Here is an 18,215-nt window from a genome sequence, read left to right on the forward strand (position 1 = left end):
TCTCCCCTGGAAATCATTCATAATTACACAGGAACCCAGTGGTTCTTGGGTGAAGTCCTAACTGAGCAACTTTATCAGATGCATTCCATCCTTACTGCTTCTGTATATTTAAATGTCCTCCACCAAATTAGTTCTGTGTTATTTCTTAAGCAAATAAGAACAATGCCTGTGATTTCATAGGTAGAAGGGATACCCAGATGAGAGAACTCTATCAAAGGCTAGCTCAGAGATATGTCTAGAGCTTTGAGAGGTTAAATCATTTGCCCCTAGTCACACAGCTACAATGCCTCAGAATATACCCATGAACTTGGCTTTGAGGCTGGTTCTCTACTCAATATACCATGAATTTCCTTAGTGTACTGAAAGAAGAAAGCTGACTCTAACAAGGTTCATTATGTCATAGTCACATAATTCATTTTATGAGATCCAAATTGAAAATCCTGGCTTCATATTTTCATTCAAAACTAAATGAAAATTCTAAACCACTCTTTACTGCATAATCTGGAGCATGGGATGGGGGAATAAGGGATTGGCCCTTATTCATCACCAATAAATACTGATCCAGTGATGGCCCTGTTGAAATGTCACGTTGCTCTTGGCTGTTTCTTCCAGGTTGGGGCTAATTCTAGTTCTCAGGATGAAAAAAACAGGGTAGAGGGAAAGGGAATAAATTCAAATAAATTAGAGACATGAAAAGAGCCAGTTTCAGTGGTAAGAAGCATAGCTATCCTCCTATAGATTGAAATCAAGTAAATGGTCAGGGATGCCTCTCAATTGTTTTCCTTCCCTAATCTGTCATGCTATCTAATCAAAAAGTCATTTTTTTCGTGTCTTAGAAGTTTTTGCCAGACATCAATCACTCCTATTAAAATGAAAATACTTCCTGAGGTAGAGTCACACCATCAGTTGTCATTTACTGAAGATTAGCTAATAGCTGTTTGGGGTTTAAGGTCCATCCTTGAAAGGAAGGTTGGGATCCTAGGGTAGGGAAATGAAAGAGAAGTGAAAGGAGAAAGAGAGAAACAGATTCTGCCTACTTCATAATCTGGCCAAAGATTGGTACTGACAATGAGATTCCTTTCTTCCTCTAAGACATATGTAATAGCTGATTAGGATTAGGAATGTCAACTGTTAAGAGTGTTCCATGGGTTTGTCCCTTTGGTCAATTCAATCACTATAGATAAGTACTGAAAACAATATCTTTATTAAAACATTGATCAAGGTGTTGAAACTCCTAGAGCTCTAGGGATCATTACTCTTTTTTGTTTTGTTTTGTTTTTTAATCATAGGCTCTTTTGACAGCATAGTGAAGCCTATGGAGTCCTCCTCAGAATAATATCTTTAAAGAACACAAAATAAAATATAAATGGTTACAAAAGAAATGAAGTATTTTGAAATACACATCAAAACATTAAAAATTTCAAATTCACAACCCTTCCCTTCATGAATTCATGGATTCCTTTTTAAGAGCTATCTTGGATGGGTAATGAAAGCTTTGATTGCTCTTTTAGGAGAGTTTTTAAAAATGAATAAAATAAAACAACATGGAGAGAAAAGCATTTAGTTCAAAAGTTCATAGTCCCTCAATGATAAAAGATCTTACCTTCTGATTTGGAGATCAAAGTCAATACTTGTATTGGTATTTTCAAGACGAGGAACAGCAAATCGGAGACCTAGTGAGTACTAGAAAAGAATCAGGTATGAGACTCAGCCACGAAAGAATGCTAGGACTAAAAAGTTATTTTTGCTTCCAATTTAGGGAGTCTTATACTATATAATCCTTGATAGAGGATTAGCTATCCAGCTTTTTTCTAAACACTTCTAATGACAGTAAGCCATCTATTTTGAAAGATAACTTATTCTACTATTGTCAAGAATTAGCTAAGTAAAGGGAAATCATGAATGATTGACAGTCCGATGTGAATGTACTATTATATTCATAACTAGAATTAAACACTAGCTTTAAAAAATAACCTCATTTGGGATTCTTTGTTTTTATTTATTTTTTTTGGCTAGGACAAAAATTTTCTTAACATTTCTAAGTTGATAAACCTGTAGTGTATTTAGGCTTATGAGGGTTCTTATTTGCTGCAAGGATCAAATGAGATTTTATACACATATGTATGTGAACATACATATGTGTATATTTGTGTGTATTACTTTACCTCTTTAAATACCTAAAATATACAAGGTCCTACAGTAGGATTTAAGAACAGTATAAATATGAATATAACATAGTTCTTGCCCTTATGAAAACAATTTTTAAAATACTGGAGTTTGAAATAATACTTCCTTCATGACTTTAATAGTTCAAGCCTTAATAGTGTCTTTACCTATAGAATTGTACTATAATCAACGGACATACAATCTTTAAAAAACACAAAAACCACAAAATAGGCAGGTAATTATACCAAAGTGTCACATGAGAAAACAATACAATGAAATTAAATGTGGTCAGAGCTATTACAAGAGTAAGATAAGAAAGTAAATGGTGTTCTGCTGCAGTAATAATCCTCAGAGATAAACTAATCCAAACAACTGTATCTCCTACTTTTTTTTAAACATTTTTTTGGATAGCCAAATGGATTGTTTTCCTTTTCTCCCCTTTATTTGAAATCATTTTGACTTTAAAATTCTATCCCATCTATGCTCTCCTTTATATAAGGATGACTTGACAATTTTTATTCTCATTTTCTCTAGTTCAGGTAAAGTTTTAAAGGACTCACATTATTCTCACTCGAGATTCAGTACTAACATAGGAATTAGAAACTAATGACCTGCAGATGCTGAATAGCAGTAACTTTCTTTCCTGTTTGCTTTTAGGTAGGTCTCCACACTCATACTAGATGACTGGATTTTTTTGAAATACTGGTTAGGAGACAGATTAATTGGTTCATAAACACAACACTGCCTATGCCTATACAGTTTTCTATGTTGTGGTTCAAATATTCCATTCTGATTATCTACTTTTAACATTGTGGCTTCATACAATATTGAATATTTGTATCATCCTCACAAATTAAGAACTTAGTTGAATAATTATTATTTATTTAAAATTTTTCCTTTTTAAAGTGACATTTGAAATTTGACATTTGAAATCTCAAGAAAACAAGCTTGCTGCCTGTTTTGTTATTATTGACTTCATTCTCAGAAGACAATAAATAATGAAAGAGACTTAGAACCTTCTTTGTTTCAGATTGAAATTATATATATAACATGTGGACATTAGCACAATAAATATAGCATATTTATTAGTTCATATACAGAAAAGGTAACTCAAAGACCAATTGGGAAATTCTCTTAGAAATTTCAAATAATGATTGAGGAGAGGGAAGTTTCTTATTCTGGTCACTCAGTTTCTGAGTGTGTGTGTGTGTGTGTGTGTGTGTGTGTGTGTGTGTGTGTGTGTGTGTGTAATTGGAGGTGACCCAAGAAAAGAATTCATATATATTAGGGGGTTTTAAAATTGAGTTTCTAACATAAATTTTGCAAGTAGAACTAATTCAAAGATAAATTTAAATCAGAAAATCAGTTCTCCATGTCAAGAAGAAATTAGTTTCCTTTTATATTTTTGACCCCAGTTCCTTTACTCTTTGTGGAAATGATGCTAGATCTCATTAGTCCATTAATTTCCCATCTAAATGAGCAATTTGTTTTAGCCACAGCTTGTTAAGTAGCTGAGTTCTAATTGAGTAGTTTTCCACTCACTTCCCTTAAAATTCAATCAGATAAAAATCAGCTACTGCATCTGGTTTTCTCTTACATTTGTTCCAGCCACCATAGGGTTCCCCAAGTCACACACCACCATTCTGCTTACATTGTCCATCTTGTACTCACAGCTCAGTGGGTGCAGAGCCTGCAACGAGGAAGAACACCAACATTGAGTTCGGGGGTCAGAATAAATTATACCCTGGCAGCCAAGGAAAGCTTTGGGCTTGTGAAATTTCTTTGATTTTAAACACCTGTGTGGGCAATTCTGCACAAAGACTTAATTTGTGACTATCAGCCTACAGGGAGGAAGTGGGGAACCTGAAAAAGAAGGGAGGAAGCCTAATTATAGAAATAAATGAGCTGGAGGAATGTATCTGTTCTGTTTTGATGGGGGGGAAACTTGTAGTGTGGTATTTACTTAAACATTTTTAAATGGAGTTCCCATCTCCCAAGATGCAGATTCAAAGAATAAAAATAACCTTAAATACAAAGTTTAAATAATAAAGATAATAATAATGGTAACGCCTGTTCAAAGAGAGATTTAATATTAAGAAAGTCCTTTCCTCACAATACTGCTGTCAGTTGACAGGTAGCTAAAAGTGACTCTGTGAAAGAATACCATGGGGATATGAATAATTACCATGGGATATATATCATCTGTAGTGACTTTTCAAAGGGGCTTTCAAAGATTTCAATCAAAGTCAAAATGAAGCTAAGTTTGAAGAATTTAATACCTGCTCCCACTCCAGAGTATTGGTAGAAGGGGATCACTAGGGTATATATTCCTCTGCTATTAAATATTTGAAAATTTGAACGACTGGTTAAGTGAGTTAAAAGTATATTTATATTGTAAACTGTTCTATATTCAAAATCACTCTACAAATGGTGATTGAACATACTGGTATTGCAGAAAAAGGGTTGAATACAGACAAAGTCAAAGGACTTGAATTTGGATCTCAATATTGCTGATTATACGTATGACTTTGGACGAGTTACTTTCTGGACCTCAGTTTCAACATCTGTGAGAGGAAAGGGCTGAATTCAATGATGTCTAGTGGTGCTTTCTAGCCCTAAATCTTCTTTTTCTTTCTATATAGTGCATGTTTTATATGTTTATATTTATATATTATTACTCTTACTAAGTGATATATGCCATCAGGTTTCCTCTGGCTACTAAAAGCCTGACACACTAGTGCCTGACCCATCTTTACCCTTCCCAAGCAATATTTGTGAAAGAGTTGAAAAAACACTGAATTTGGAGTTTGAGAGCTTAGTTTAAGATCCTGAAAGATCTTAATCATAAATTTATTCATCTGTAAAATGTGGATGGATGACTTCTTAAGTCTCTTCTAACTGTACATTCCACAACCTCAGTACAGGGAGATAGTCTTAATTAGAGTGAGTAATAATGCCTATTATAGAAGATATTTCTGTTCAGATACAGGCTAAACCAGATATCCCCTAATGCCTCATCCAACTCTGAGATTCTATAATTGTTGGATCTCTGTTTCATTCTTTCAGGGCCCTACTTTGTGTCAAATCATGGTCCTAATAGAATGGCAGGTCTGTTCCCTCCAACAATACAGAATAGCTAAGTGAGTACTCTGGTTCATGTTAATATATTCCTTGGTATTGGCTGCCTTGATCTTATTATATTATATTAACATATATTTTACATAACATAATATATATATATATAACATATAAAAATATTATAATCTCACTGACATAGACGTATGTTACCACCTATTCATGTTTTCTTTCCTTTTGCAATTCTTGTATATGCCCTTCTGTAAATTTCATAAAGAATATATTCAATTTATTTAAAATTCTCCTTCAATTTTAAAAATATTTCTTGGGTACCAGTATAACTCTCAGGCTGCTTAGCAATCATCCATTTCTCTTACTGTGGAATGGGACCAATTTGCTCTTGGTCATACTTCTCCTTGATAATGAATGGTGTGCCATTCCCAAGTCATTTCCTATTGTTACTATCTTCCTGCTCGCCCAGGCTTACAAAGTTGGGGATCATTCTCTCTCTCATTTCTCCTCCCTAATCAATTTGTTATTTCTACCTTCCTTTCTCTGACTTTATTCCCTGTATAGTACAAGCCCTCATTACCTCATGCGTGGACTATTACAATAACTTTTCTGATTAGTCTTTCTTCTTCAAGTCTCTTCTGCCACTCAACTGTCAAACTGATCTTCCTAATGTGCAATATTAGGAGCAGCAAGGTGACACAATGGATAGAGTACCAAGCCTTGAGTCAGGAAAATCTGAGTTCAAATCCAGTCTCAAACATTTACTAGATTGTGACCCTATTTGCCTCAGTTTCCTTATCTATAAAATGAACTAGAAAAGGAAATGGCAAACCAGTCCAGTATTCCTGCTAAGAAAACCCCAACTGGGGTCATGACCAGTTGGATATGACTGAGATTATAAACAAAAAAGTCCAAGTTTGATCATGGCTCTCTCCTTTCCCTTCCTCTAAATAAAATCAGAAGCCTCTATTTCCTTTTGTGTCAAATATAAAATCCTTGGTTTGTCTAATAAAGACCTCTATACCCTCCCTGCTTCCTATTTCTTCAGGGTTCTTATACTTTCCTCTCCTCCACAAACTCTGTGATCCAGTCACTCTGACCTCATTGTTATTCCTTATCCTACTCTATGCATTTTCATGCTCTATTACCCATGCCTAGAATTCCTTCCTCCACATTTTTCTTTCTTCAGTTTCAACTAAAATTCTAAAATCTGCAAGAGGTCTTTCTTGGTATTTCTTAATGTTTGTATCTTCCCTCTAAAGTCATCCCCAATTTATTCCATATATATTTTAGATGCTGTTGTTTGCATGTTGTCCCTTTCCAATACAATGTAAGCTCCTTGAAGGCAGGGATTGTTTTTGCCTTTCTCTTTGTCCTTCAGATTTAGCACAGTGCCTGGCATATAACAAATACTTAATAAATGCTCTTTAGTTGACTAGAATATCAGGAGAATTTATTGAATAGAGGAAACAAAGAAAAAGAAATTTTATCTACTTGCTAAGAAAATAACAAAAGCATTAAAAAGGAATTTCTGTGTTGTCCTGTAAGACTTCATCAGGATTTTCCATTTTTCATACAACTCTTATCTTTCTTGGTAAACATTTTGATTCTGTCCAGCAGCCAAAAAACAAACAATACATTTTTCATGCTTCCTAGAAACAGTCTTCGGACTTTTTGGCACCTACATCAATCAAAGATATTTTTTCTCCCTTTCTATTTTTTTTTATATTTATTTTTTCCCAATGGCTTAGAATTGTTCAACTGTGGTTTAGGAAAAACAATTCTTATTTTTATAGATAACTAAGCTTTTTCCTCCATTGTTTCAAAAACTCTTTCCCCCTTTTCCATTTGGAGCCATAATCAAGTCATTAGTTTGATAATTCTAACTTGTTGAGGACTTTGTGATAGTGTAATAAGGTAGGCAACTTTTTAATAAGTGACAAAAAGAAACTTTAGATGCCTCAAAATAATGGGATTCTTTCTTCTCACCAATTAATCATTCCTCAAGTATGTATATGATTTGAGCACATCTCATTCTTCAGCATTTCACTTCATGCTATTTAGGAGTTGAGATTGTTTCACTTATTGTCTTCCCATCTCCAGTATCTAACAGATCCCCTGGCACAGAGTGGGCTCCTTCATTGATTGATTTATTTCTTCATCCTGGTGATCTCCTAATCTACTATCAACACTTGGCTCAAATGATATCACCTCAAGGAAGCCTTTACTGATTCTCACACACGATTCCTCTCATCTGGTTTCCTTGTACTCTTTATATTAGGAGACTTGGTATAGATTTCTCCTTTTTCTCATAGTATCTGCTTATATTATATTCAACTGAGAATATGTCTTATTCCTTCTAATATAATCCAAGCTCCTTGAGGACAGAGACTGTATCATTATTATATTCCCCAAATTTTTATATGTAATAGACACTTATGTTTGTTATTGCACTCTAGTTTTTTAAACCATTAATCTGCATATATCTTACCTCTTTTTGCTTGATGGTAACTTTCCTAAGAATATAGAGTCTATCTCATTTATCTTTCATACAACTCTCTTTCTCCATCTCCTCCTCCACACACCTGTGCTAATGGCAAGCACTTAATATATTCTGGTTGAAATGAGTAAATTCAGGGGGCAGCTAGGATAGAGCACCAGCCTTGAATTCAGGAGGACCCGAGTTCAAATCTGGTCTCAGACACTTAACACTTCCTAGCTGTGTGACCCTGGGCAAGTCACTTAACCCCAGCCTCAGGGGAAAAAAAAAAGAAAGAAATGAGTAAATTCGCCTCTGAAGTCCCTAGCAGTTCTGTATCTATGAGCTTATATGATCTGCTTTTCTCATTACTTTGATAACAGTATAAAAACTCAAAGAAGAAGAACATAGTAACTTCACCTCTGGCAAAAATTAGCTCTGTGACTTTTGAAATACTATCAAAAGGAGATTTTTTTTTTAGAATTTTATTTTAATTATAGCTTTTTATTGACAGAACAAAATCATGGGTAATTTTTACACCATTGTTCCTTGCACTCACTTCTGTTACAACTTTTCCCATCCCTCCCTCCATCCCCTTCCCTAGATGGCAGGTAATCATATACATGTTAAACATGTTAAAGTATTTCCTAGATACAATATATGTGTGCAGATCCGTACAGTTCTCTTGTTGCACAAGAAAAATTGGATTCAGAAGATAAAATTAATAGTTTACACTCATTTCCCAGTGTTCCTTCAAAAGGAGATTTTAAAAAAATATTCTTAATTAAGGCCTCCTAAATCACATAACAGTGCATATGCTATCTGAGATAAATTTCTGAATGACAGAAAAATACTCTCAGCATCAGGTGAAAATGACTTTTTTCTTTTCTCACCTTTCAACAGAGAAGCTATTGATAATCATAGTTGAACAGAAATATAAGTGCATGTAATGTAATATAAACAGTTTCTAAGTCTATAGGGACATAGCTGAATGTGGCTTTTAGGAGCAAACAGAAAATGGAAAAGAAGAAGACATGTCAAAGTGAAAAATAAAGAATGGAGAAAGTGGCTCAGGCAGAGTTGATGGCAGAACCAAATAATTTGGACCAGATGAATTGGGAAAGTGGACATGATTTTATCTGGATCAGGTTTGCTAAATGATTTGGAGTTGAATTTACAGCCAGAAAGTCAAAACAACAATTGCTCTCCATGAAACCATCCAAAGAACAAAGTTGTTATTATGCTAAAATAAGAGAAGTTTCTGAAACATGTTTCTTTGTTTAACTGAGAGGTGGGACAACATGGAGGTAATTAAATCCCAAATATTCGTGGAATCTCAAGGCTAGTTCTTAAAATCACATCATTGGGCTTGTTTTTCTTTGTTTTGTGCATAATTTGGGGATCAATTCTAGAATCCCATGTAAATGGATAGGAGGATGCTATGAGATATTGTTAAAATGAATTTACAATCTGAAAACTTGTATCCCCAGTACATGGTAAATTTTTATTAATTATTGATTGATTGAGCCACAAATGGTAGGTACATAGACTTTTTTATTTCTGCTTTGTTATCTAGAATCTCATACCTAGTTGTGTGTATATAAAAACTGTCCTAAAAGTACTTGCTTGGAAACAAAATTATTTTTCTCCTGGTTTTGTGTGTGTGTGTGTTTGCCAGTTGAGATTTTGTCAATTATTTATCATTATTACATAATGAATTCAACTTTATGGAACATGTATTACACACTATGGATAAGGCTTGGAGGAGAAGAGGACGATTTGTGATTTGTTTCTCTCCTTTACAGAAAATCCATAGTGCTTTTGCTAATGATTTTTATTTGTTTTTTTTTCCCATAAAGTCAACCAATTAAGCATTTATTGAGTTAATTCTCATTATAAAAAAGAGTAAAAGTTACTTATATTTGAATATGTTAAGATTTATAAATACTTTCTTCACAACAATACCATGAAGTCAACAGTGTATTGGTAGATGATGAAACTTAGGTTCCTAATTGACTTTGTCCATGATCAGATAGGTGACAAATAGAGCTGGAAGTGAAATCCAGATCACCTAATAAGAAGCCCAGAGTTCTTATTCTTTTGTTGTATTTCTACTACATTTTCGGCTGGGTGCTACATTATAATAATATCATATTACATTATTATATAATAAGAACATAAGCCAAAGCTTCTGTCCTCAAAGTGTGTGTATGAGTTTTTATGATTCTGAGGTCCTGGTTCTCTCAAAGTTTTTGTAAGACATTTTCAGGGACAATATAGATGATTACAGAGGAGGGCATAAGACCACTTAGTACAGGAAGACTGATGTTCTCCTAATAAAGGGAATGAGAACATCTGCTTGAGCTTAATAAAGGAAGGCACTGATTAAGTGGGAAGGGAAAACTGGTCAGTATTTCTTGATCAAGAGAGTGAGAAAGTAAGCCAAGAGGCAAGAAAATGGACATGTTCCCTTTTCAGGGCTGATACATCCCATTATCAGTTCATGGCAGATTTGGGCCCAGTTCCATGAAACAATAATAAAAACCAGAACTCTTGTGACCTATTTGAAACTCAAAGGAATCATAAATAGGCTTCAAAAAAGGATGGATATAGAGTAGGGGGGGCAGGAGCAAAGAGGGGTTTTTCCTCTTGTTACTTGTCAGATGTTTTTTTAATTTCTTTTCTTCCTCAGTTCAACTCAAAGTACTGTGACTGTTCAAGTTGTCCCTTCAATATGTGGGCAATGCTATTACCTGCAGGGCCATATTATGCAACAAGCATAGTAGGTTCTGGGCCTGGTTCTAAACTAAAATAACAGAAAGGACTTAGTTGTTTGTTTTTTGTTTTTTTATCCTTAAAAAGTCTAGCAAGATTAGAAATAGTAGATACAGAGAGTCAGTCATGGTAAAGCCAATCTTTTTTTCCCCATAAAGTAAAAGAAATTAACTCTGGATATGCACTTTTATAGATTTTATTTTTCATTGTAAAATCAGATATATTTTAAAAAATGCATTTACCACAGGGCCTGGAAACAGAAGTGCCTTGGGCTTCCAAGGACCTTAATCCTGTCTTAACAACCTGAACCCAGATTTTTGCTTTTTCCTGCTTTATTTCTCCTATAATTACTACCATGAGGTAAAATTCTCCTGTCCTATTAGCCGGGAAAAGAGCGACAGACAGGGCCTCTTTAAATCAAGCTGACTACAAAAATATTCTCATATGTATTTAGTACTTTGGAGTTTCTAATTGGTCTACCTGGGTTCTGGTTGTCAGAACAAGCCCACATTCCAGTAGAATGTTGGCTTCTTGAGGTCAAGCAGTGCTTTGTTTTTATTTTTGTATCCCCAGTGCTTAGCACAATGCCTGACACATCTTATAAATGTTCCCTGAATGAATGGACTCTTGTGACGGACGTAGGGGCTAAAAGTTAGGGGCTAACTTTTTTAAAGATAAAGAAATTGAGACCTGGAAGGGTTACTCAGCTAATAGGGATCTGGGGCTGGATGTGAACTCCAGGATCAGAGCCCTACCCCCTGCACCAATCAGGGTGCTTCAATATCATAAGTGATTTTATTTTATTTTTTATTATAGCTTTTTATTTACCAGGTATATGCATGGGTAATTTTTCAGCATTGACAATTGCAAAACCTTTTTCCCAACTTTTCCCCTCCTTCCTCCCACCCCTTCCCCTAGATGGCAGGTTAACCAATACATGTTAAATATGTTAAAGTATAAGTTAAATATAATATATGTATGCATGTCCAATCATAAGTGATTTTAAAGATTACCTTGTTGTTGCGTTCAGTACCAATGTAATCTGCTTCTTCAGGTATCTCCACAAAGAGCTCAGCTTCATAGGCTCCTTCTCCTCCATTCCTTGCATTTACAAGGAGCATTAGGTGATTTTCATCTCCAATGATCAGCTGCTGTTTGTCTCTACAAAGAGTTAGAGGACTAATTAGCTATGGGGGGTCTACAAAGGAGAAGCAGGTTGCCCTACTAACGGCTGCTATTCCTAGTTAATGACTTCCCTGGGACTAAAAAGGAAGGATGGCCCATGGGAGGGTGATAAATTAAGAGTGGCAAAAGGCTGATGGGAGGGGAGAGGAAGAGAAGTCACTATTAACAAAAGGTCATTACAAGGGACACTCCCTGAAAATGGAAGACAGGAAAAGATCAGAGAAGAAAGGATGAAAAACAAGATTAGATCTTGATGCTAGAAAGTAGGCTAGAATACTCAAGAAGAGGAAATCAGTCTATGCAATGAGTCCCAGAGTCCCCAAAAACCAAGGATCCTGGCTTTCCAATCCCTTAACATGAAACCAATGGAAGAAACTCCCTTAGCTAAAAAGTCAAGCTAAGGGACTTCGAAAAAATATCATTTAATACTTTTTGATTCAAAAGTATTCAAACTACCACTTTCCTAATCTCCCAACATGGGGGAATAACCTTGCAGCCCCTTAAAGTTCACAAGGAAGCCATCGGGACATGGAGGACAGCTGGATAATTCTCATAAAGTTGTTGATAGTTACCCTGAGGATAGATGTGAAAATCAACCTCCTTCCCTATCCTTGCAAGCACACTCCCCTAGATATTTTCTCTCCTGATAAAATAATACAATGCAATTTATAAATGCCTAGATCAATAATACCCCAGCTTTTAGTAGTTGTGATGATACTGTTGACCATTTGATTTTGTCAGAGATCCTTAAAATAAGTAATTTTTAAATCACAGAGAATTATGTGTAGGTGTGCATATATATGGAGAAAGAGAGAGAGAGAGAGAGAGAGAGAGAGAGAGAGAGAGAGAGAGAGAGAGAGAGAGAGAGATAAAGCTCAACTTTATGATCAATCTCCAAATATCTCTTGAGAAAATTGCTTTGAGATGTTACAAAAGCAGGATTGGGGATAGCTCACTTAAGTATATACAGGGTATGAGCATTATATGCCTTTCCCCTTTGAGTCACCAAATAATGAGGCTCTTTCATTAATCAATCTATCAACAAGGATTTATTAAACATCTACTGATTCTCAAAGTCTATTTATCTTCATTTTATTTTAAATATGTATAACTTCATTAACTTAAATATGTATCTGTGTAGGTATTCCAGCCATTTCTATAAATTTATTTTAAAATGTGTTCTATGTAGACATTATATAGATATTATTATGTATATATTAATATTAATATCAATTAATTAATGTTAGCATGAATATATGTATGTACATATATAAATATTTGAAAATATATGTATAATTTTTCTTTCCCTGAAGGATGAAACAATTCAATCAAAATCTCAGGGTGTGTCGCTCAACAAAAGGCACAAAGAACTGACCTAAACCAGTTCAAAGTGCATTCAAAATAAAAAAAATATATATGTGCGTTTTTTTTTTAGCAATTGGAAGTACATGTTTACTTTCCTTAAAGAAGCTTTAAATAAGCACCTGTATTCCATTATGTATAATACACAAATTTATTTACTTAAACTTACGTTCTGGCTGAAAGTTTCAAGTCAGGAATGCACATATTGTCATCTCCACAGTCCACCAGGATGTGAGCCTACATTTGTTGGAAACAAGCATCAAGGGTCACTTGGAAAACTTGAGTCATTGCCCCTCTCCCAAAACCAATTAGAAAGGCCATAAATTAAGCACTGCACACATGCCCACCTGGTTACAAGTCCATCAGCTCTACCAGAGGAATATGGCTGACATGCTATCTCCTCTCACCCTGCCTGCCATCCCAATTCAATCTACAATTTTCATATGGAACATAGCCCTGGCAACGTCAGGAAGATTACAGGCTGTATTGCTTCCATTACATCCACATTCTGAATGAATTAAATCTGGGTTTCACAAGGGGAAGGGCTTCCGAAAACACAATGATGCAGTGTTTCAAGAAACATGTCAGAAAAAAATTCCAAACTGTTTACACATTTGCATGCAGGAATTAAATACAAAGAGCTGGGATCTGTTTCAAGGTCACGTAAACAACCTCCATGGCCTGCTTGAACAGAGGTCACTTGAGAGGGTCCCTGATCCTACCTGCTCATTAACAACGCTTTCCCGGTAGAAGTTCAGTATTGGTTTGACAGCAAGGCCTTCCTCAAAAGTGGATTCATCTAAACTGTAATTCAAGCTAATGTTGATTGGAGATAATTTATCTCGGAATTCAGTTTCATCCTGAAGGAAATAATCACAAAATTAAAGAAGGCTCCATGAAATAGCTACAAGATGCTAATCTGTGACAGCTTATGATTTTTTTTTAAACAAACAACACTGAGTGAATGAAACAATTATCACAACAACAGGCTGAGAGATTCGCTGATTTATGTGGACTGAAAAGTCAGTCTTCCAGAGGTGAAGTCATTGGAAAATCATTGGGTTAGTCAATGAGCATTGATGTACTTACTATGTGCCTACTACACCTACTATGTGCCAAGGAATACAAAGAAAGGGGTGGGGAAAAGCAGGCCCATTATTTCCAGGAGATTAGCATTTAATGGGGTGACACATACAAACAACTATGTGTAAGCAAGACACAGAACAGGATAATCCAAAGGGGGAAGGAAGGCACCAGACTTAAGAGGGATTGGATGAGGCTTTGGGTAGAAGGGGGGATTTTAGCTGAGATGTAAAGGAAGCCAGGAGGGTATGAGATTTTATAGGGGCACAAGGTACCCTTGGGAGTTATCCTTCTCAGTCACCCAGACCATCAACCTTTTACACAGACTCAGTCTATACATGTGTGAAATGTGCATGTCAAAGAATGAGAATAATCTTTAAAAATGTAATTAGGTGGTGTGATGGATAGAGTCAGGAAGACATGAGTTCAGAATCAGCCTCAGAGACTATCTTTGTGACCCTGAGCAAGTCACTTAACCCTGAATACCGTGCCAAAAACCAAACCAAAACAAAAATATAACTAAAAGTACCATGGACTGGATTCATAAGGATAACATAATTTATGAGTTTCCTTGAGATCAGACACTTATAAAATGCTGGTCGAGTATTTAGTAATGATAGGATTAATGATATTAAACAGTATAATTTACACAATCATAGCTTTGGAGCTGAAAGGAATTATCAAGGTTATCTAGACCAACTCCCTCGGCCCTTCACAGATGAGGAAATTGAGGCTCTGTGATTCTGGTGATATGCCCAAGATCACACTATTAATAAATGTCAGAGCCAGGTTGGTAACCTAGGACCTCTGACTCTACATTCATCATTCTTTCCATTGAGCTAAATTTCTATGTTTTGATGTTTAGGAAATGCATCGGATTGACTTCTTTCCAAAATTACTTGAAGGGTTAATTTGGGGAAAGCCCCATTTTACAGATGAGGAAATTTAGACTCAGAGAGAAGTGATTTGTCCAAAATCTTAGAGTTAATAAGCAGTAGACCCCTATCTCTCTACTTTTCCATGTTCCCTTTTAACTTTTTAAATACTCAAAAAATGTCAAATTATTCCATTAGTACATCCTCCATATATCTTTGAAGGCATGGGAACTTCCTCCTTAGATGTAGGTCCCAACTTGTAAAGTAGGAAGGTCTTAGAGAATTGAATGAGATTTAGGAGTCATAATCATTCAATCAGTGCTAGAGGTGGGGTCTTCCCAGGTCTTCCTGGTTCTAGGTTCAGTGATCTACTCAGCAAGTCACACCACCTCTCATTTAATTATTAGAGCCTTAAAAAATCACTCTCTCCCACCTCTGTTCCTGAACTTTCAAGATCAGATAAACTATATCTACCCTTTAAAAAGATTTGCTAGGGGCAGGTACAACTGTGACTCTAGTTGGGGCTGAATCTCAGGATTAAGGTTCTCACAACAAAGGGTACAGATGGATAAATTTCAAGTTCATTTATGTATGTCCTGTAAATTATTTGGAATAGTGAACTAGTTTTATCGGGGCAAGGGATCTGTCTGTTCAGGGCTTATGAAACTTTAAAATGATAATTTAACATCAAAATATAAAGTCCTACACGTTGGGACTGTTTTATTCATTGTACTGGTCCTCTTTGAGAACAAAGGACAACAACGAATGAACTCACTGACCAATCCCCCAAGCTTAGCAGATAGAAGGTGCTAAATGCTTGTTGATCCATTTATAAGATCTAACAGAGACCAAGGTAGCTCTTTGAACCAAAGGATGGTTAAATTAGAAAGAACTTTTAGGAAAGAAAGTTTAGGATTTCACAGTGCACTCTGAATGTTGAGAGGCAACATAGTGTAGTGGATAACCTTCAAACTGAGGAGACCCATGTGGAAACCCCTCTTCTGATACAAACTGACTTTGTGATTCTGAACCAAAGATTTAACTTCTCAGTGGTTCATGCCCCAAGTCATTTCTGGGGATGCAACTTATACATCTTTGTTGATAAAAGTCTTCTAATTACAAGTATGAACAAAAAATAAATTCTACAAGCAGTTGAAGACAGAAAAAAAATGATTTTGTGGGAAAAAAGACTTACTCGGAGGTAAATAATGAAGTCATGGCACTGGAGGGATTGATGTTGGTTTATCAGTAGAGAGAAGACAAGCTGTGGCTGATGATTATCCCTGAAGAGGGTCCTCTTAATGGCTCCCTTCTGTTTCAATGAATCTAACTGCACATCAGCTATTAGAGCTATAAGACAAAAGTAAATTAAACATTTAATATGGAAACCTTTGTTAGGATTACTAAGTGAGAACTGAGGTTTTCTGGACAATTACAAGGTGAGAACTCAGGTTGACTTGATAGAGGGGGCAAGCTCATTGGCTGGGGTGGTTCTTCCCAGAAGCCCTTGCATTATCCCACGCCCATTCTCTGGGAGGATAAAAAGAGACAGCACTGGGCGCAGAGAGCAGATCGGCCTGGAGAAGGATAAGAGCTGGAGGAGATTCAGAGCCAGGATTCAAGAGGAAGACTCTGAATTGCATCAGGCTTGACGGGGCTCTCTGCAGGAAGGGAAGTCACTTCTTTGGACAAGAGTTAACAGCAACTGCCTGGAGACAACGGTTCGTTACAGGAAGAAGAATCTGTCTGAGAGATTTGAGTAGACACAGCAGATCTCTTCCCAGAGAGCGATCCAGCAGCTTCTGGAGACGATAGCTCGCTACAATTGGCGTCCACACGTGGGGCAAGGACATTTGCTTATCCTGACAAGAAGAGCTAGACCAGACCTTCGCAATTTGGTGCCCGAACAGGGACAGACACGGTCCTGATTCCAGTGGAAAAGCTTCCGATCTAGATCTCAGTCTCTCTGACCCAGAACCGTGAGTAACGAGGAAACTTTGTTAAAGATTAAGTGAGCGTGCTAATAGATAAATAAGGAACTTAACTTGTTAAGGGTTAAACCAGGAATCTCTTATAGCTGAAATGGGGCAGATGTTAGCTATATTCAATCCCTGGACCTCAGCCGACTCAACCCCAGCCCCAGAAGCAACCTCAGCTCCATTCAGGAGTGGTACTATAGAGAGTATAATCAAGATAATTGAGGAGCAGAGTTTACTTGTAACCTGGGTACAGATTGCTAAACTCTTGGCTGCATTAAGACGTACATCCCCTTGGTTCTTAGAGGAAGAAAAGATAGATGTAGATAAATGGAAGCTAGTGGGATATGAAATGAAAGAATTTCAAGCAAAAAATGGGCCTTGTTCAATTTCTGCAGAAGTATTTTATATCTACAACATAGTTCAATTAGCCTTAAACTATCAAGCAAGTTGTAGGAGAAGGAAAAGTTCTAAAAATGAACAGAGGAGGAAGTGTGAGGAAAAAAGGAAAGATCAAGATCTTTCCCTAGAGCAAGAGGATTTAAATGAGGAATTATGGTATGATTCTCTTGAAGAAGCTTCAACCCTGCCTAGAGAACAGATTATTGACAGGCCCACATCAACCCCACCTTCAGAGATGGAGGAAGAAAGAGGGGAAGAGGCAGAAACACAAACAGAATTGCCTGTGAAGCAGCCTAAGCCTATGACAAGATTAGAAAAAGCATTGGTTAAAGCTAAGAGAGAAGGACAGGATATAAGTGATTTTATACATGTATATCCTGTGATTGAAAATACTGACTCTGTAGGTAAAAAAAGGAGAAGATATGCACCTTTAGATTTGAATAAAATTAAGGATTTGAAAAAAGGTTGTACCCTTTATGGGGCTACATCAGCTTATGTCAAAATGTTACTAGATGGTTTGTCTTATGAAGTCCTAACCCCGAATGATTGGAAATCCATAGCAAGGATATGCCTGGAACCTGGAGAAAATTTATTATGGCTTGCGGAATTTCATGAATTATGTAAAATTCAAGTCAGATGCAATTTGGAAATAGGAGTTAACACACAATTCACTTTTGAGCACTTAGCTGGTGAAGGTCAGTATGGAGAGAATTCGGAACAGATTAATTATACCATGACAATATATGAACAAATTGCTAAGGCTGCGATAAAAGCTTGGGGTGTCCTTCCTGGACAGAAAGATCGTGGAGAGGCTTTCACTAAAAT

At 36.2% G+C, this 18,215-nt stretch overlaps 1 protein-coding gene across 1 annotated transcript in view; it reads right to left on the reverse strand.

Annotated features, from left to right (window-relative positions):
- Positions 1-18,215, reverse strand: part of ITGA8 (integrin subunit alpha 8) — a 213,656-nt gene that overhangs the window by 76,032 nt on the left and 119,409 nt on the right. Inside the window, exons 17-22 of the mRNA XM_074266669.1 lie at positions 16,208-16,362; positions 13,777-13,914; positions 13,224-13,291; positions 11,521-11,668; positions 3,764-3,856; positions 1,604-1,683 (exon numbers count right to left, since the gene is read on the reverse strand). Coding sequence (XP_074122770.1) covers positions 1,604-1,683; positions 3,764-3,856; positions 11,521-11,668; positions 13,224-13,291; positions 13,777-13,914; positions 16,208-16,362 — 682 coding nt within the window. The remainder of the gene's footprint in view (positions 1-1,603; positions 1,684-3,763; positions 3,857-11,520; positions 11,669-13,223; positions 13,292-13,776; positions 13,915-16,207; positions 16,363-18,215) is intronic.

This window comes from Sminthopsis crassicaudata, chromosome 5, assembly GCF_048593235.1.
Source record: "Sminthopsis crassicaudata isolate SCR6 chromosome 5, ASM4859323v1, whole genome shotgun sequence".
NCBI classification, from domain to species: domain Eukaryota; kingdom Metazoa; phylum Chordata; class Mammalia; order Dasyuromorphia; family Dasyuridae; genus Sminthopsis; species Sminthopsis crassicaudata.